The sequence below is a fragment of the Convolutriloba macropyga genome, chromosome 7 (assembly GCF_964194025.1).
Source record: "Convolutriloba macropyga chromosome 7, txConMacr16.3, whole genome shotgun sequence".
In the NCBI taxonomy this organism is placed as follows: domain Eukaryota; kingdom Metazoa; phylum Xenacoelomorpha; order Acoela; family Convolutidae; genus Convolutriloba; species Convolutriloba macropyga.
In genome coordinates this window covers 57565937-57586722 of record NC_134474.1, presented here as the reverse complement: position 1 = coordinate 57586722, position 20786 = coordinate 57565937, and the positions used below count along the sequence as shown (strand labels likewise).

Below are 20786 nucleotides of genomic sequence, written 5' to 3'. Positions count from 1 at the left end.
TATTTACTCTAACAAAAGAATTAAAAAATTGTCCTCAAAAACTCGAAAACAGCTCAACAGCTCAACATGCCTGAACTGAACCGGAACACTCCTGGTTGGAAGAGTTCTCGAAGCCATCTGGGTTCTGCAGGTCATATTCATGTCCAAATTCATTCTCATCATAACTGAAGTTACCATCTATTCTTGGCAGTGCCATGGATTCATAGTCTGGTGAACGCAGTGTACTGTCATTTGCCAAATTAGTTGGCTCGTCAATAATTGCAGAACTTATATTCGAGCTTAAGCGTCTTGGTGTACGTGCAGATGTGTGACGAGGTCTGTAATCACCGAGAAAATTTGAAAATGTGTGCAGCTCATTTCCAGGAACTTGCAAATGCTGGCGGGTATTTTCATTTTGTTGTCTGCAATTTGAAATTGTTTTTTGTTTAAAGTTCCTGACTCTTTGATAATATTATGTGTGGTATATTATACACAACTAAAAATGTATCGGCCAGAGATTTATAAGTTTTTACGCTGAAAAATAGCAAATCACTGAACTAAAAGGCTTCATAAACTTTAATAAGACATCTTTAATTTTGGTATCTCGCCCAAAGCGTGAACAATTTCTTGGCTCTTTTGATAATATCAAAATAAGAATTCATCAAGTTAAACCAATAGGCCAACAAAATTCTTGCCCATACTTGAAAAAAGGTCGTGTTAAATCTTAATAAGATTTCCCCCCAGACAACCTTTGTCATAAATAATATTTTGTAATATAGTTAAAAATTTTTATCAATTCGGCTTTAATTCTCACACTCTTCTATAAACTCAAACAACTGACTTTATTCTATTTTTCTATCGACTAACTAATGCTATCTACCGAAGCGACAACAGTATTGAGGGCTATGACGCTTTGTGTCGAAAATTTACATGTCTCAACTGCAATCTTTATGTATTTAGCCTTCAATTTTTTATCCGCGTTAAGAGGACTCATTGCATTTGAGTCGTTACATGATATTTTTCCAAGTATATTATTTCTATCAAACGTTACTAATAAAGTACATCCATTAGGAGGGATACCCACCGTAAGTATGAAAACAAAAATAAATAAGTTATTGTCATGTAATGTCATTATATAAAAAGAGGGGAATGTGCATTTATAGCTTTTTGATCGAGTACCACCATTGAAAATAAGTCTTAAGACCCGCAAATGCTGACGAAAACAGCATTCTAATTGTTTGCTAGTCATGTTCATGAATTTATGCTTCAATTCAATTGAATCTTTTCGTTTTCTTATTATTATTTACAAACCGAGTGTTTCTGTACTTAAAATGATATATTACAGCAGAAAAGTTGTTTTTAACCGCTGGTTAATCAACTAACAGGAGTTATTTTTCAGACAATTGTGATGTTTCCTACTTTTTTAAAACAAAACCTTGATAAATCTTGCTTACTATTATATTTTTTGCGCTAATTTTTGTTCCAATTGTGCCTCTTACGTTTAAAATCTTGATATAAATTGTAAAGCAACATATATTGTGAGCTCGTTCAGGAAGTTCTTTTCCCACTTGCAATATAACAAGATCCTTGCAACATCTGGTTTGTCATTTTTAACTTGTTTCTTATCAAGGTGTTCCATTAAAGCAATTGTTTTGTTAATTTTGTGCGGTGAAAGAAGAAGAAATATTCAACGATAACTTTTGTCTGTCGGTAAACATTTATTTTATATTTAGTGGCATGCTATATTTTGATCGTTTTATGTAGAGTTTTGCTTTTTGATGTTCAGTTTGATGAAGTTTTCTTAAACTGACATAATGAACTTTTGTCCGTCTCTCATCAATGGAAATTTTTAAGCTGAGATTTTTGTGTATATGATTATCAGAAATTGTATAAATATATTTCTTTGGATTATGAAGACAGCCTGATTGTTTAAAATTAAGTAGGCCTATTCAAAATCAAATTTTCCAATTTTATTCATTATTACGTGAAACATTACCTCTTCCCAAAATACCCAATATGCAAAAAGAATTTACAGTTTAATCAACTTAATCCCTTTGATGTTTACATTCAATGGTTGGATTACAAACAAGAGATTGGCAAAATACAAAATTTTTAGAGGTACCCGATCATTTTATTCTGATTGCTATAGTTTTATATGAAGCTCCGCTGGCCACTGATGCTTTGATGCGACGGTTTTAAAGATGAAATTATAAGAATTCTTTTGCTGATTCATGTTTATGTTAAGTAAACTTTTTGATAATTTTATCAATAGGGTGCCGTGTTTCGTGCATACTGTCGTTAGGCGTTTTTCTTTTCAAATCTCTTCTTTCAAAAGATTTTATGCGGCCTTGGAAAATAAGGTTGAATTTAAAACATAAACCGACAAATGTCGGAAGAATTCCTGTCGAACGAAGGGCGGGTGGAAAAATATTTAACCCAACCATGATTCGAGCTATTGACCTCCCGCTTAATAACCATATGCACTGCCAACTGTGCTGTTTGTCCCGTAATTTGATATGCCAACTCTATATTACCATTAAGCTTTACTTCGGAGTGAGAGCAAAAGAGATTACTTTTTTAGTGTTAATTACTGACAATATGTTTTATTCACGGCTCTGTTAGTGATAGCTCCAATTTATTTAAATCTGACCAAAAATGTAGACACCGTTTGTTTTCAGAGAACCAGAGAGTTTTTATGGCTTTAAGGAAGAGTTTTAGTAAAATTTAACTGAATTCTTGTCTTTTGTTTTCCATTTTTATTCTTTGGGCAGTCTGATTTTTAAGATTTTACCACTCAAAGGTCTAAATTTTTTCCCCAAGAGGTTCAAGTGGACCTTTCTATTAATTCCGTTGTTACCTAATGTCTCTTTTGTTATTGAATGTATTTGTTTTAAGGAAATTTCTGTGATTTTTTGAACTTGTCAATTTTTTATATTATTTTAGTCAACATTTTGCTTACTCTCAGTAGGTACAGGTCAACCTTTCCTCCTTATCGAATAAAAACTAATTTTGTGGTCGATTGTTTTAACAGAAGGTTTTCCTGAATTTGGTACTACGAGTTTTCATACAAAATTTTCTGATTTTTGTGCCCAATTGCACATTTTTGCTGTTGTTTTTGTTTCTTTTGCGAATTGTCACAATATTTAACAATCCAACTGAAAAGAGCTTTACAACATTTCAAACTGAACATAATTTTTGTTTTCATAACATATGGTTTGAAGGGCTGCGACACCGTTCTCTTGCAGAATATGGTAGAGTTTTTTATTTTTACCTTTTATTTGTTGTCAATTTTTGTTGTCATATGCCAAATATTGTGTAAATAAAGGTTTCAGTGGCCAAATTTAGATTAACAATTGAACATAAATAACTGATATCGGTAAATAATTATTGGCTGACTTTCGAATTAATCTTCTATAAAAAAAAGAGTATTAGTATTCTTCAACTTATCCCTTTTTGTTCTGGTTTGCGTTTTTTTTTCGTATTTTACCATGCTGTATCATTTTCATAATAAGGCCTTAGTTTTTAGAGCTCTATTTAATCTTTTGTTGAGTCAAACAATAATTTTTATGTTGTTTAAACTTTTTAAATTATGTCTTCAGGGCTTAGACGATTTGTTTCAGAAAAATTCTGTGAAGCTTTTCAGTTTTTGTGGTTTTTTTGTTGTGATTTTGTGAAAGTCGTTTAACAAAAAGATGTTATAATGATCAAACGAGAGGCAAATGAAGATGCTATTTTCTCGCGGTTAATATCTTATAAATTTAATGGCTTCAAAACTACGGTTTCGCAAAGTTGTTTGTGAAACTTATTAGTTCAGCTTGTATTTAATGTTATTTTGTAGTCTTATGATTTAGTCTCATTAATAAGAGTCGCAATTAGTTATCCGAGTAGTTGCAAGACAAACTGTCTACTCTTTTAGTCGAAAGTATTTGTTGGCTACGAATTTTAGAAATATTTGTTTTTACTAAAAAAAAGATAGATTTTTGAGATCTGCCAATTTTATTTCTGTTAAATTGTAGCTAAGCATCTCTATATACGATTCACATCATTTATCTTTTGAAATACAATTTGCTCTTCATAACGGTTTTATTTTCGTCAAATGATCTTTCTTCTTGGAACAACCAGTTTTCATAACACCAAATTTCTTCTTGAAACAATCAGTTTTCACGAAAACCAAATTTTCATTAAACTAAAAACCCTTGTTGGTACGTTTTTGTTTTTTTCCACAGTATCACAATAATGGGCGTCATTTGACTTACAATGGTTGTCAACTGCAAAAAATGCAAACGAAGATTTTTATTGTTTTTATTTATCAGCTTAATATTTAATAAATTTGGGGGACATCGTTTTCGTGCATATTTTTTTGTGCAAAATTTTCGTTTTTGCCTGTATTTGTTGTTCGTTTTTTAGTCGTATGAGATATCCTGGAGAATGAAACGCCTCAGTTGCTCTCTATTGAGGTATAAAAGACTCTCTCAGTGATTTCATTTGATGCGTACTGTTTCTAATCAGTTCGAATATAATTCTTTTTTTTTAAAAAAAAAAAGCAATGTTTTAATAACCTTTTGCCACTTTTGCACATTTCTAGTCAAATTGTTGACCAGTCGCATTGAGGAAAAGGCCCATACTTTGTTCCAAAATGTACCGGTTAATCATTTCTGTATAAACTTTATCTGATGCCATTTTGATTTGGTTATTAATGGTTTTCAAAAAATGGACAAGGAATTTTGTTCGTAGTTAATATTTGTAAATATTTGATTTTTATTGACGTCTTTTCTGATAGTCTTTTCCCATCGGCCTTCTAGAGTAGATAGTTTTATTCTTTTAGTAGTTTGTTGAACAATATGATGATATGTTAATTTTCTTTGTCTCTTCCTCATTTGGTAGACAATTAAGTGCAAAATGAGCGGGGTCGGGCGAACGCACATTACCGAGCCTCCTTGTTTGTGATTAAATTCAAAAATGTCTCTCTGCAAAACTTATTGTGGATTAAGAGGTCAATTAGCAGTTTGCAACTACCTATATCACGGTTGACAATTAAGTCACTGAACTGGGTTTCAAATAATTACAAGTAAAATTCGAGCAATAAAGTTTTTAGGCTAACTACATGCTCAAAATTGTAGACTATGGTCAGGTTTACCGGTTAATACGAATTCCAAAATTTATGCTTTTTTCCGTAACTTATGTCCAAAATTAATGTAACCAGTTTTATCCGTGAAAATAAAGTGACGCAAAGTGACCATTGGCGATGAGGTATTGTCACTGTTGTCCACGAAACGCCAGACCATCTCCATATGCACTTTTGGCACGTAATGTTATTGGTTTCATGACAAAATATTTTTTTGATATTTTTTTTGTCTCAGTTTCTTGAATTATTGATCAAAAACAATTTGTGTAGCCATACGTCAGTGTTCTGCTCTTTCGTATGCTGGGCAACCCTTTCAAATACGAGTACGGCGGCGCTGGTCCATAGTAGTACCCTAGACGGTAAATCTGAATATAATGCATATACACCTCTATCTCCTGTTTTATCATGTCTCTATCAACCTTTTCGTGTTTCAAAATAGCTTTGAGAACGGGGTGAGCGAATGAGTGGAATGCAGAAAATAGACTCATTGGGTCCATGTGGAGTTTCGTAGAGTGCCATTTGATGACGGAGTTTAGCTCGTGATCGTTCAAGAATTGTTCATATTCTCGTTTGGCATCGCCTACTCTGTTTGGGGGTAAAACTCTGCCGCTGAATATGTCCTGAAAAAATCATTCGTTCTGTCCTGCTCTTAAAAAAGAACAAAATAGATTAATTTGGTTGCTTTTCAATAGCCGTAGGTCTTATAGTTAGTCGCTTAAACTTGCAACGAATGTTTGAAAAAATCCCGACGTGCAAATGAATAACGAAGTCTTGATCTCTGCATGCTTTAAATCTACGCGTTGACCTTTGAAAGGTTCGACAGCGCTACAACTTTTATGCGAATAGTGATCAAACTATAGTGCGACCATTGTCCAGACCATTGTGCGACTCAGGCGTTTCCCAGACCCTATAATTTGGGTCGCACCATGCCACCGGTGTGCGACCCAGATTGTCTGATCAGATCAGTCTGGGGTCGCACAACTAAACCTGGACCTGGACTATCTGTAATACGCCAGAATTGCTTGGTACGCGCACAGTTTGCGTCCAAAGTTACCCATTTCCAGACTTTCGTGAGTTAGTTTTTTCTCCAGACCGTGTAATTTTGAACACACGACGGCCCCAAGCCCCTCCCCCTGGTGCTTTCGTTTCGGTCTGGACATATCGACTTTCGGTCTGGGACCTCATCATGGGAAGCAACTTGTCTTTATTCCATTATATAAAGCACTTTAAGCATTTATCACGCAGAGATCCAGAACAAAGCCCAATCTTCACAAGTTTTAGGCTGAGAGTAGAAATGACGTATTTACATGGTATTTCTGACGTGTGAAATGGTGAAGTGTGTTCTCTTTAGTCCGTTTCAGTTCATTGTGGGCTGCGAGCAGTTGTAGGAGTTTCACTCTTTCCTTGCAAATAATCCATCCATGTGGTAGGAAGTAAATACAGCCATTGTGGAAGAAGTAACCTGCAAACAAAATAAGAATTTTGATAATCAATGCGTTGTTTCTCGACAGCAGAGGTTCTAATGTGCTAGCAGTTTCGTCTGTAAAATTTTATATTCCAAACGCCTGATCACCCGTATCACCTTAATGAGAAAAAATCAAAAGAATCTAGGCCTAATTCAAAGATTTGGCCGGTCGATTGCAATGCGTCTAAGAGAATACAAAAGAGCCCGGACCGAGGTTTCACCCCTAATCCGCCTCTAATTAGCGGGTATTAGGGTGTAATGCGTATTCCACTCCTATTTATAGGGGAAAAGAGGGTAAGAGTGTAATTTAAAAACGATCTTTGAGGTTTTCCGTGGGCAGGAAAAGAAGGTCTTCGTTCTCTTTGCAATAGGTCCTAATCTCGGGTCACTCTGTGAAGAAGCGGCCCAAAATTTGGTATTCTTTTGGCAAAGAATATCCAAGATTTGAGATATAGTTTAACTTTTTTCTGGGTAGAGGGAAAGAATGGCGCAGTTTTCGAGGTTCATGGGCATTTTCAATACAAGTTTTGAGTATGTACTCGCATGTACAAACTAAGCGTTGACTGCACATTAAAAGGTTTGTGAAAGATATTGAAACTGTGTTCATTGCTCATAGCTTTGGCACGAGATTCACTCAATGGTCTAAAGGGTATTTAAAATAATTTTTTATTACTACCTGTGAAGAAATGAAGAAATCTGGCTAAAAAGAAGTTAAATACAAAAAAAAACTTCATCAAACATCATCCCGCATGCACTTATAACCATGCATAGTCCCGCATACACAAAAAAAAGTCGGCGGATTAAAGCCAAAGGAGACTTAATTTTGGCTAAATTTCATCCCGCATGCACTTATAACCATGCATAGTCCCGCATACACAAAAAAAGTCGGCGGATTAAAGCCAAAGGAGACTTAATTTTGGCTAAATTTCATCCCGCATGCACTTATAACCATGCATAGTTCCGCATACACAAAAAAGTCGGCGGATTAAAGCCAAAGGAGACTTAATTTTGGCTAAATTTCATCCCGCATGCACTTATAACCATGCATAGTCCCGCATACACAAAAAAAAGTCGGCGGATTAAAGCCAAAGGAGACTTAATTTTGGCTAAATTTCATCCCGCATGCACTTATAACCATGCATAGTTCCGCATACACAAAAAAGTCGGCGGATTAAAGCCAAAGGAGACTTAATTTTGGCTAAATTTCATCCCGCATGCACTTATAACCATGCATAGTTCCGCATACACAAAAAAAGTCGGCGGATTAAAGCCAAAGGAGACTTAATTTTGGCTAAATTTCATCCCGCATGCACTTATAACCATGCATAGTCCCGCATACACAAAAAAAGTCGGCGGATTAAAGCCAAAGGAGACTTAATTTTGGCTAAATTTCATCCCGCATGCACTTATAACCATGCATAGTCCCGCATACACAAAAAAAGTCGGCGGATTAAAGCCAAAGGAGACTTAATTTTGGCTAAATTTCATCCCGCATGCACTTATAACCATGCATAGTTCCGCATACACAATAAAAAAGTAAGCGGGTTAAAGCCCTGCTGTCACAGGAGACTTAATTTTGGCTAAAAATTTCAATTTAGTGATTTCTTTAACAACTTTATTATTTTCTAAAAATTTAAGGTAAGAACTTTTTCTCTCATCGCAAGCTACGTGATCGTGGCAAACTGGATTCTCAGTATGATTTACTTATCATAACAAATGTTGGACCATTGAAATAAGTTTTTTTGATAAGCATATTGGATGTTTTTTTGTTCCCCAAAGCTTATTGGACATAAAATTTCTACAACCTCCGAGCGCAAGTGCTATATTTTACATATTAAAGTGCTATATATTAACAGGGCAAAAAACACTGGGGCAGAAGCAGAATAGATCCAGCATTTTTGGAAATGGAACCCTATCTCAAAATACAAATTAAAGATATTTTAATTTATAAAGCTAGGCTTAAAAAATGTTTCTATCCCAACTTGTATGGTTGCGATAGTCAAAGCAGATAGCATAGCGAACATTTAGCCACATTTTGACCCAACGGAAGTCAACTATTTTGATAATGGCATTTTTGTGATGCCGAGAAAAAAGAATCACCAAAACAATTGAAGCATTTTTCAGAAAATATTTCTGAGGTAGCTTGAAAACAATAAACTGAGTTAGAGGAAATTTAAAAATGACTTTTCAGCCAAAAAACGCCAACTTTTTCTCTGCACAACAAAAACTCGAGGAAAATTTGGAAAAATATGTAAGATAAACGGTTAAAAGTTGTTTTTTTTACCGCAAAATTCTTACATAATTTTGCGGCATAATACAAAATTTCACCGCTAGAGTAAGTGGTGATCTTACAAAATTTCACCAAATTTCATCGCTTACCACCAATTACCGTCATTACAAAGATTCGAACCTCTCAACTCCTGCATGTTAGCCACTTCTTCTTCAACTCCGCCACCTCTAACGTAAATTTATCTTTTATTTTGAATTGAAATCAAATTCACTGTACTTTCTGTAAAACATGCGCGTTGAATTCTTATAAGATTAGCGGTGAAAATGCAATTTTTAGCGACGGTATGTGGTGTTTTTGTGTAAGTTCACCACTTACTCAAGTGGTGAAATTACGTAAATTCGCAGCTTAAAAAGTTTCAAAAAGATATATGATTATATGTGGGCAAATTTTCCGTGTGTCTTTTAATAAATGTATCTTAACTTCGTTCAAAATTTCAACACTTTTTTTCTGAGCGGCGAATTTATGCAATTTCACCACAAAGATAAGCAGTGAATTTATGTAATATCGCCGCATTCAACGCTTATCTTACATAATTTGGACACTTTTTTTCAAAGCGGTGAAATTATGTAATTTCACAGCTACCAGGTGATAAAGGTTTTTTTAACGCGTTCCCGGCTTGATTAATGTAATTTCCCCGCATTCACCTCTTATCTTACAAAATTTTCCACATTCACCGCTTATCTTATATAATTTTGCGTTGAATGGCAGTGAGACCTCGACCCGGGTAAAAAAAACTAGCGGTAAGTTTTTGAAGTATTTGCTGTAAACTTGGCTGAAATGGTCATTGTTAGAATTTCGATCAAACTATAGTCTTAAACTTAGTGAGAATTAGAAAGAAAGTTTGACTTACCAGATTAGAAAGACAAGCAATTTGATTTTGATCAAAGAAATTATAGAAATGAATCGTCAAGAAATGGTGCTGAGAATCAATATTCGGTTCAAATTGGTGAATCTAGATAACTATTATTAGAATTAGATTAATTGATGTAAAATCTTCCCAGCATGTATTAAATGATGATGATATCTCCGGAAGTGTGAATGAATTCTCAGAAAAGTGCAAATGCATTCCATTTATGGTTCCCTTTGCGACTGATTTGCAGAAGCAAACCATATTGAGTAACCTTTGCGACCCCCACTATAAATCACGGTGCTAAGATTAGTTTTGTATCTTGACTTTTTCACACTGATAATGGGTATATATACAGCTAATTTTTGAGTCCTTTTTCATCCCCAAATTCAAATCACCATCTTGATCTAATAATCAGATCTCTCCTGTAAATCTCTAAATTCTACTGTAAAATATCATTTTGTTATTCTCTCATTTTTGAGAAATTAATTCTTTTACTTAGTTAAAAACGCTTTTTATTCCGCTTGCGAAAGTCCATAACCCAACAGGTTATGGGCCCAGCAATTTTTTAAGTCATAAAATTAATTTCCAAAACAAAACTAATTTGTTGTTGACAGTCATAATCCTTTTCTGCTTAGTACCTTTTCTTTTCACAACTGTTTTGCCTGCTCAAACTTCAATGGATCAACAGACAGTGAAGCTGCTGACCTACACAGGAAAGGCACAGGACTTTCCAATCTGGAGCACAAGATTTGTGGCGATGATGCAGACGAAGGGACTCTACAAATCACTACTGGGGACAGAGGAGCAACCCAATGAGCCTGCGCCACTGGCCAATGGGGCAACCAATGATGAAAAGAAGAACCACAAGGTGCTGAAGGATGCATATGAGAAGGAAGTTGCAGACATCAAGGAGAAACGGAACAATGTGTGGTGCCATCTGGCACTGACTCTAGATGCAACAACCCTCATGCTGATGAGACATGACTGTGTGGGAGATGACGGCATTGGAGATGGAGCAAAGGCTTGGAAGCTTTTGCAAGAGAGATTTCAGAGTGTGGAGACGCCGACAGTGGTGACTTTAGTGGCACAGCTTGCTCGACTGCAGCTCGAGGATTCTGAGGATTTGGACAGCTTCTTCATCAGAGGACAGGAGTTGCTCACAAGGCTACAAGAAGCAGGGGAAGCAGTCTCAGAGACCCTCTTCAACGCCTTGGTCCTCAATGGTCTGCCAATGAGGTATGAAAGTTTTGTAATACAGGAAAGCTTCAACCCGGCAACGAACTTCACAGAGTTGAGAAAAAGGCTGCAGAACTTTCATGAGAGCACGGTGCAGAGACATAAGGGACAAAGTGGTTCAGTGGCACTGGCAGTGAAGCGTGACTTCAAGAAGGGACCCAAGAAAGGAAACTGCTTTGTGTGTGGGATCCCTGGACACTTTGCCAAGGACTGCAGGAAGAAGGAGACAGCACAATGCAGCAAGTGTGGTGAGAAGGGTCACCTAGACAGGGCATGCAAGAGACAAAGAGATGGAGGCAAACATGAGTCAGTGGCAATGGGTCCAACATTGGCTACACCAGACGAGGAATGCTGGGCAGCTCTTACCCAGTGGAAGACAGCAGGCATGCTAGTGGACAGTGGTTGTACAGATCACATAGTGACGAACATCGATGCGTTTCTGGACTTTGTGCCCATTCAATCAGTGGTCAGAAATCCCAACGGAGAGGCTTCCAGAGTGGTGGGCAGAGGCTGTGTGAGGATCAGCATACCCTCAAACAAAGGGGAATTCCAATGCGAACTCAAAAATGTTCTCTGTGTGCCGGACTATTCTTCAAACCTCCTATCAGTCTCAAGATGCACGGAGTGGGGACATAGCTTCACTTTCGAGAGAGGAAACAGCTGCATGAAACTCCAGAAGGGAACTCGGGTAAAACTAACACAAGAAAATAATTTGTTTTACTTACCCTGCAGCGTTCTAGAATTCAAGATGAGTTCCAACAGCGTGAAACTTGACAGTGCAAGGAAGTGGCACAGACGATTGGGTCATTTGAATCAAGCGGATGTGGTCAGGAATGCACCAGAGATAGTGGGGGAACTCGATGATGTATGCAATGTGTGTGCATTGGCCAAGATCACAAAGACTCCAGTACCAAGAGTGGCAGAGACCCAAGCAGAAGAGAAGCTGGAGAGGGTGTTCACAGACGTGATGGGACCTTTCAGAGTAGAGTCACTGTCAGTGTTCCGGTTCTGCATTGTGTTTGCAGACCAGTACACGAAGTTTGTGTTTGTGGACTTGCTTAAGGCAAAGAGTGAAGCACTGGCCAGCCTGAAGAAATTTGTTCTCAGTGTGGGGACGCCCAAGAAACTGAGGCAAGACAATGCGAAGGAGTTTCTCTCAGAGCAGTTCGAGACATACTGCTTAGATGCAGGCATTCTACAGGAAAAGACCATACCAGAAACGCCACAACAGAATGGGTTAGCTGAGAGGTGCAACAGGACACTGCTGGAGATGGCAAGATGTTTGCTCATTGACTCAGGACTTCCAAAGATGATGTGGGGAGCAGCAATTCTTCACGCAGCAAGGATCAGAAACTTGGTTGTGATACGAGGAGAAGAAAAATGCCCAGCAGAGCTGATGAGAGGTATAAAACCTAAGCTTCCAATTAGTATATTATCTATTTTTGGTTGCACAGTCTTCATGAGGAAGAGGGACAGAGAAGTCAGCAAACTTGAACCCAAGGCACTGGAAGGAAAGTTTGTGGGTTACACTGAAGGAGAAAACGGATACCTGGTGTACATACCCAACACACGCAAGGTGATGGCAGTTCGAGATGTGATCATCAAGGAGTCTGAAGTGGGCTCAATCCCTGACAACAAAGAAACGGCTGACCTACTAGATGATGGGTCGGAACTGGGAATCTGGCACCCAGATGATGGTCATCAAGACGATGACAACAGAGAACGACAGGACACATCTACTGCAATAAAAGAGGAGTGGCATGACGCAAGGAGCGTGAATACTCAAGAAACAACACTGAGACAAGAGGCCTCGGATGTTGGAGAAACAGCACTAGATGAAGAATCTACTGCAACAAGAGGGAGTCACAGAGACTCAGATTCACTGGAAGACAGTGACACAGAAGACTTCTCACAGTTAGAGACAGTTGGCTTCAATGAAGATGCACTGGAACACGCGGACAGAGCGGAGCCCAGACGAGGGAGACGAGCAAGGAATGTTCCGCAATTTTTTGGAGAAGTCGGGACCCATCTTGCTGTGACTGAGGGCGACTATGTGGAACCCAAAACAGTCTACGAAGCCAAGCAAGGTGACGATTGGGACCAGTGGCACCGGGCAATGAAGGACGAGGTCAAGGCACTCCAAGACAACGAGACTTGGAACCTAGTGAGACCACCCACAGACAGGGACGTCATACCGGGCAAATGGGTCTACAAAGTGAAATTGGGACCCAGTGGTCAAGTGGACAAATACAAAGCGCGCTATGTGGCGAAAGGCTTCAAACAAGTGGAAGGACTGGACTACTTTGAGACTTTTGCGCCTACCTGTAAGCCAGAGACATTCAGGATTCTACTTCAGCTATCAGCGAAGCAGGGCCATGTGATGCACCAATTTGATGTCAAGACTGCTTTCCTGCACTCACCAATCGAGGAAGAAGTGTATCTGGAACAGCCACAGGAGTTTGTAAAACGCGGATCAGATGGGGAGAAGTTAGTATGTCGACTAAATAAATCAATTTATGGTTTGAAACAGGCTGCTAACAACTGGTACAAAGAGCTGGCAAACTTCCTACTGAGACAGGGGTTCACCAGAAGCAGGAACGATCACTGCTTGTTCGCAAGATCAGAAGCAGAGGATCACACCTTCATCTTGGTCTGGGTTGACGACATCATAGTAGCATCAGGAAGTATGACAGTGGTCTCTGATGTCAAGAAGGCACTAGAAGCAACCTTTCACATGGAAGACAGAGGGAGACTACACTGGTTTCTGGGTCTAAGAATCAGACGAGAAGAGGGCAAAGTCACAGTCGACCAAGAACGCTACATAGAAACAATGCTTGAGCGGTTTCAAATGGATCAATGCAAACCCTCACGAACTCCAGCTGATTTGAATTTGAAACTTCAGACAGCACAGAACGGAGACGAAGAAGTGGACCAGAGGATCCACAGAAGCTTGGTTGGATCACTTCTGTATCTGGCCAAACAGACGAGGCCAGACATCATGTTCACAGTCAACATTCTGTCCAGACACATGAATGCACCTACCAATCAACACTGGATGTGCGGAAAACGACTTCTGCGATATCTTCAAGGTTCAAAAGGTTTAAAACTTACTTACACAAAAGAGGCTAGTTATGATTTAGTGGGGGAAAGTGATGCAGACTGGTCTGGAGACGTGAACGACAGAAAATCAACAACGGGCTATTACTTCAAGCTCAACGGACGTGGCGCAGCACTCAGCTGGGGTGTCAAGAAGCAGGCCACAGTTGCTCTTTCTTCATCAGAAGCAGAATATCAGGGCATGGCAGCAGCAGTTCAGGAAGCACTCTACCTGAAACAACTTCTAGAGGATTTTGGCATCCAACAGAAACGTCCAATAGCAATTGGAGAAGACAACCAAAGTTGTATCAGACTCTGCCAAAACCCAGTCATGCACAAAAGGAGCAAGCACATCGAAACAAAGTTTCACTTCATCCGGGACAAAACGGAGGATGGGACTATTTCAATTCATTACGTTCCTACAGACAAAATGGCAGCGGACATCTTCACAAAGTCCTTACCCGTTTCGAAAGTGGAAACATTCAGAGCAGTTTTGATGGGAACAGACTCTACGCAATCAGCTCAAGTCTGAGTGGGGGTGTTAGAATTTCGATCAAACTATAGTCTTAAACTTAGTGAGAATTAGAAAGAAAGTTTGACTTACCAGATTAGAAAGACAAGCAATTTGATTTTGATCAAAGAAATTATATAAATGAATCGTCAAGAAATGGTGCTGAGAATCAATATTCGGTTCAAATTGGTGAATCTAGATAACTATTATTAGAGTTAGATTAATTGATGTAAAATCTTCCCAGCATGTATTAAATGATGATGATATCTCCGGAAGTGTGAATGAATTCTCAGAAAAGTGCAAATGCATTCCATTTATGGTTCCCTTTGCGACTGATTTGCAGAAGCAAACCATATTGGGTAACCTTTGCGACCCCCATTATAAATCACGGTGCTAAGATTAGTTTTGTATCTTGACTTTTTCGCACTGATAATGGGTATATATACAGCTGATTTTTGAGTCCTTTTTCATCCCCAAATTCAAATCACCATCTTGATCTAATAATCAGATCTCTCCTGTAAATCTCTAAATTCTACTGTAGAATATCATTTTGTTATTCTCTCATTTTTGAGAAATTAATTCTTTTACTTAGTTAAAAACGCTTTTTATTCCGCTTGCGAAAGTCCATAACCCAACAGTCATGAAATTTTTAGCACTATAAAACCTCGACCTGGGTAAAAAGATGAAAACAAATATATTTAGCAAATTGAAACAATACAAATAAATACGAACTAATCTATATACATATCAGAACAAAACGCTAGGACGGCAAACGATCTTGTGCGTTCTCTGGTTAATGCCCTTTTTGGGAACCATAAAAAAACTTGAATCATTTATTTATTTTTTTATGTAGCTAAAATTCATATAAAAGATGGCACATGCCTGGGTTTATCTCATGGACCCACCATCTCTCATCTTGTGATATGTAGAGGTGTGGCAGAGCCCAACACTGCAGTTCATATGACTCACTCTCCATCATCTGTCGATAGTGCCCAGCTGGCAACACATACATGGGCTTCTTCTCAAGTGGACCACCTGCTTTCTATTGACCAGTCTCGATACATGTAGCCAGTTTTATAGACAAACCATTTTTGAAGGAAACATGTACATTAACTAGCATAACACGTTAAGTTAAAAGAGTACAAGTTCATAAAATATCAAATGACCAATCATCGGGAAGTACCTGTCATTTATATGTTTAGCTCAAACCTTTCATTGCCTCAATTAATTTGAAAACTTTCAATATGACTCTAATTAATGTATAGATGTATAGGTAAAATTACCCAAAAACTCAGCAGGTAGGTTCATGTAACATGCAGCATTGCCGAAGTACGTGCACAGTTCATATAATTATAGCTGATTTTTTTTTGGTAATTTTACCTGCAGATCATTTAGAGCAAATGCTACTTATCCAGGGTATGGGGTAGAACATAATCTGAGTACATGTCTGGGTTATGAAATGAAGTTCGCAGTGCGCTGAAGTTTTACCCGAAATGCGTTGAAACAATGAACATATGCCGTTTTCTCAAAACTCTGAGCTTTTCTGCCCGTAAACGGCAATGTCAAGAAAACTTCAGTAAGCTGAATGACAGCTATCAAAGCAAGCAAATGTGCACCTTGAGGTTTTCTGAGGAAAGAGGGATGGGTATAATAAAATACTTAACGGATATTTGATCTGTACTTCAACTTTTTTTATGCCCCAGTTTCCACATTTGCGTTTTTCAAATTGCATTTGAATTCATGCTGACCAATTTTTTATGCCAGATAATTCCGGTTGTTTTTGAGGACAATCAAAATGAAACCAGAAGTTCCTCTGTCCAATAAAAAATTGTTAGGGCCGGACGCGCTGCAAATTGAAGCCCTTTTGGGAACATGATGGCTATTTTCATCCTCAATATTCTTAACAATTTTATTATTTTCTGAACTAGTTGGCTCAAGTGTTTTGTGCGTACTTGACTTAAAGCAGTGGACAAGAAAACAAAAGATGCTAGAGTCGCCCAGTTTTTGCCGCAACTTTCAGCCAGATTGATACAAGTCGGTTGAGCAACATTTTTTTGATAGAAAGATATTATAAGAACGCGTTGTTAGGAACAAAAAACAGGAGCGTCGTTTTGGTCGCCTGGCACAAAAAGACAGCAAAATAACAATTTTGCAAGTTCGAAGATCAGTTGGATTTGTCTGTTTGACAGAGGGAGACAGCAAATCATACTAACAATTAGTTCGAACTATTCAGCGCCCAAAAAAATCAAAATACCAAACGTTTTTATTCTCTTCGAACACTTTAAAGAGAGTAATCTCTCACCAAAACAACAATCCGAAAGACAGGAGGATTGTTGTTTGATGGAGAGGATTTTGTTGTTTGATGGAGAGGATGAAGAGACAGATGATGGAGAGGATTTTTTTCAACAAACCACAGACCAGGGGAATAAAGGTAAATCGACGGTAGCAAACGTATCCCAACTTTTCCTGCATTTAAATAGTTTCCTCTTATACTGCTTATCATGACCCGCTTATCAAGCATAATATCAAGACCCCACGGTTGGGTGACCAATTTATTGTCCACAGTGTAAGTATTTATCAACAATTCCCTCCAGCAAAAATGGTCAGGCTATTATCAGTTTTATGTTGTTTTCTTTATAATTGAAATTTTAAATCATGCTATACATTTTTCTGCTGATACTACTGTTGTGAAAAATACAAACTGTAACTGTAAAGTTTTTGCAAACACCTTTTCACATTTACTGTTGCATTTTCTTCATTGAAATTTTTATTTTTAAAACCTGAGTTCCTGCTTTTGGGTGATATTCAGTTCATTGTTCAAGAATTGATTACAACTATTGCGGGAGTAGTATGCAGAAAAATTATCAATTTTCTAAACTTGATGAAAACTTTACATCTATTCTGTTTCGCCTTAACCCCCCCCCCCCCCACCCCAGCTTCGTGGTTGTGGTACTTATACACCTCGAACAGCATGTGATAGTAGCATTGTATATAACAACGCATAAAATGTAAGTGAGTAACACTGGGGGCCGAAACAGAATAGATCCAAATATTCATTTCTTGAACGTTTCTAAATAAATTATCAACCGATCCATCTGTCTACATCCCAGCTTAGGAAAAGATCGAAAAAAGAAAAGACCCATGGATGATTATAGCTTGACAGTTGACGAAGTGATTTTTAGTGTTTTTAGAGCTGCATGTGTGTGTGTGATTGCCTTCTCAGTGTTTATGATGAATGCAGACATGAGAGGTATCTCAAAGGTGGGTATAAGAGAGTGGGATGCCTGCTTGTACCTCTCAGTGTCACACCTCATCAGTGGAATCTCAGCCCCCACCATCACACTGTACTCCTTCAGAGGGGGAGAGTAGTTGAACTGTACCACAAAACAGACGTATTACATCATTAGCATAACTGTACGGTTATATTTATTTCCCTATTCTGTTACTGCCGCCCTGTTTTTTTGGGTCTGTGTTCGTGGAGTCACCCCGTCCCAAACAAATATTGGCTCTCTGCTAGAGGGTTGAGAGAGAACAACCTAATGTAAATTGTGGATCTATTCTGTTTCGGCCCCCAGTATTTTTTATGACCCCCAGTTACAAATTATATGTTGTTATATAGCACGTTGCTATGTGAAAAAAAATAGCACGTGCTCCTGGGGGTCATAAAAGATTTATGCTCACTAAGCTGGGGGGGGGGGGGGGGGGGGCAAAACAGAATAGATCCATATTGTGCATAAGATAATCTTGACTTAGCTTGACAAGAAGCTCTACTTGTTCAACCTATACTTGGCTAGAGAAATGAAGCCTTGAGGAACAAGAAAGAACGCAAGAACGGGTTATAGGAGATGCCCAAGTTCGAGTGCTTAACACCAAATAGGTGTAATGGTTAGCACTCTAGGGTTGGAAGTAGGAGATGCTGGTTTGAATCCAATACTGGTCTATTTTCACAGTAGTTGCACCTGCTTTTACTCCCTAACAGTCTTTCCCATTAGCCCCGAAGAATGGGTCTTTCCCATTATAGCCCCCCCCCCCCCAGCTTAGTGGTCACATAACCTATAGCCCCCCCCCCCCCAAACAAGATAATTATACCATATTGGGGGGGGGGGGCTATAATGGGAAAGATCCCGAAGAATTTATAGCTCATTATGGTATATTTACCGTGATTCGGTGGTGGGGGGGGGGGGGGAGCTACGATGGCAAAGACCCGATTACCGTAAACATATCATAATATAGGGAGAGGGGTATAAAAGCTATAAATATGTGCTGGACTATAATGGGGAAGATCAAAATAAATGTCAACAAATATGGCGCTATGGGTTTTCCATTATGGACCGCCGTTATTGATGATGGAATATGGAGACATGATGATATAATTACAACATAAATTTAAATGAGAGAGACGCAGAACCTTTTCAGGTTGAAAATTCTGCATTTCAGTGCCTGGGAAAGTTCCCCTGGCTGTGAAAACTGGAAAAGTGCCCTCAGGAGCCTTGTGGAACTGCACTCTTTTCCAGTCTTGCGTAATCCGGGAACTCACTTTTGGGTACTGGTAAGCTGTGGTACCAGAATCCTTTTCACTTTTCCATCAAAAATCAATCAACGCTATTACGTGATGGGATATTTATACAATCAGTTGGATTTGTTCCGTTTATGACCCCGCATCCCCCCTCAAATTTGTGGGGAAAAATTTTGGTCTTATAACACCCAAAATATATTATATGGGGTATATCTTACATGACCATCAAGCTGGTGAGCTGGAGGGGGGGGGGGGGCAATGTGAAAGAACCCAAATTTTTTCAACACTCAAGCGCACGCGTGTTATTTTTTTGGCTCCATTATAGACCTTACCCCCCCCCCCCCCAAAAAAAAATCCCTAATTATTGTAAATATACCATAACGGGCCATAACGGGGCTGGGATGCAATAATGTAAAAGATACGAATAATTATATGTTTACATGCGATAGTCACAAAGTATATATGCCCAACACCATAAACATCAGTAGGGGGCTATAACTGCCCTGAATTATAATATCCTAAAGGAAGTGCGCGAATCATAGACAGTATATTTTGTTAAAAGGTTATAGAAAAGGGGCCTGGGTATGTAGTGACGACGTTGAAATGGTGCCCAAATTTGGGCAGAAGTGAATCACTGTTTCTCCTCCTGCTCCCTTTCTTCCACCTTCTGTAGGGTACCCGAGAGTCAGTAGGGTCATACGCAGCGTTACTTCTCATCAATTTACCTGTGTAAAACATATCGATAGATTTTGTTCACTTCTTTGTTGTCTTTGTTTACTCACAACTTGGTAAGGTGCTGTTGATTGATTGGCTATTAACCTGTTGGACAATAATTGTGTGAGTGCACGTGCGTAGAGATTTTGTGTCGCGCATAGCTTACAAAAACGTTCTCCAATAAGAATTAAACTGTCGACAACATCTTCCCCAGTCCAGAAGACCGAACAAAAACAAAAAACTGCAAGAAAACTTAAGTTTATTCTGTCATAAACGAAATCTTAGAAATGTTTGGTTTCAGGGGTACCCTAGTGATGAGCGGATTCAAATCTTGCAAGAATCTTGCAAGATATCAATCAAGGCCAAAAAATAAATCGGGGTATAAATGTTTTAGGAAGCATTTTTGAAGCAAATTATTGTTTATTAAACAAGTAACGAAACCTAATTCAATGAAAAAAAAATTAGCCAGGATTTAAAATCTTGCAAGAATCTTGCAAGAATCTTGCAAGAATCTTGCAAGAATCTTGCAAGAATCTTGCAAGTTTTTGAATTCCGGAATAATTATTTATGTGTTTTTGCAGCTAAAACTAACTGAAAACCAAATATCAAGACTGCTATCAGAATTCTGGATCAGTAAAACTGAAAATAAATGACTTTTTTCGTAAACGCCTTTTGAATGTGAAATCTTGCAAGAATCTTGCAAGATTCTTGCAAGATTTTGATTTCAAATACAACTTTCCGACAATTAAATAGAAATAACTCGAGGCAATCAAATCCGTCTTTTTAAAATTCAATTTACCTAATAAAAAACGAAAATACTTTAATCTTTTTCTCATCTTTCTTTAAAACAAATTATTTTTAGAGAAACAAACAGTTGGGACTTTTTGTTATTGATCCTGTCCGTAATTTAGCATGTTTTGTTGTCGTGAAAAAATTCCGATCAATTTGAGGTCTAATGATCTTCCTAAGGAAATTTAAATTAACCTATGATGCCTTCAGTTGAT

General features: G+C 38.2%; 1 protein-coding gene across 1 annotated transcript in view; it reads right to left on the bottom strand.

The window, feature by feature from the left end:
- The window catches only part of LOC142342401 (uncharacterized), a 30045-nt gene extending 10130 nt beyond the window's left edge, over nt 1-19915 (bottom strand). The window contains exons 1-7 of the mRNA XM_075393716.1: nt 19647-19915; nt 18961-19106; nt 17768-17926; nt 15435-15594; nt 6412-6566; nt 5381-5724; nt 71-401 (exon numbers count right to left, since the gene is read on the bottom strand). Of these exons, the coding sequence (XP_075249831.1) occupies nt 71-401; nt 5381-5724; nt 6412-6566; nt 15435-15594; nt 17768-17926; nt 18961-19106; nt 19647-19806 (1455 nt within the window). The 5' untranslated portion in view covers nt 19807-19915. The remainder of the gene's footprint in view (nt 1-70; nt 402-5380; nt 5725-6411; nt 6567-15434; nt 15595-17767; nt 17927-18960; nt 19107-19646) is intronic.
- Between the last annotated feature and the right edge of the window lie 871 nt (nt 19916-20786).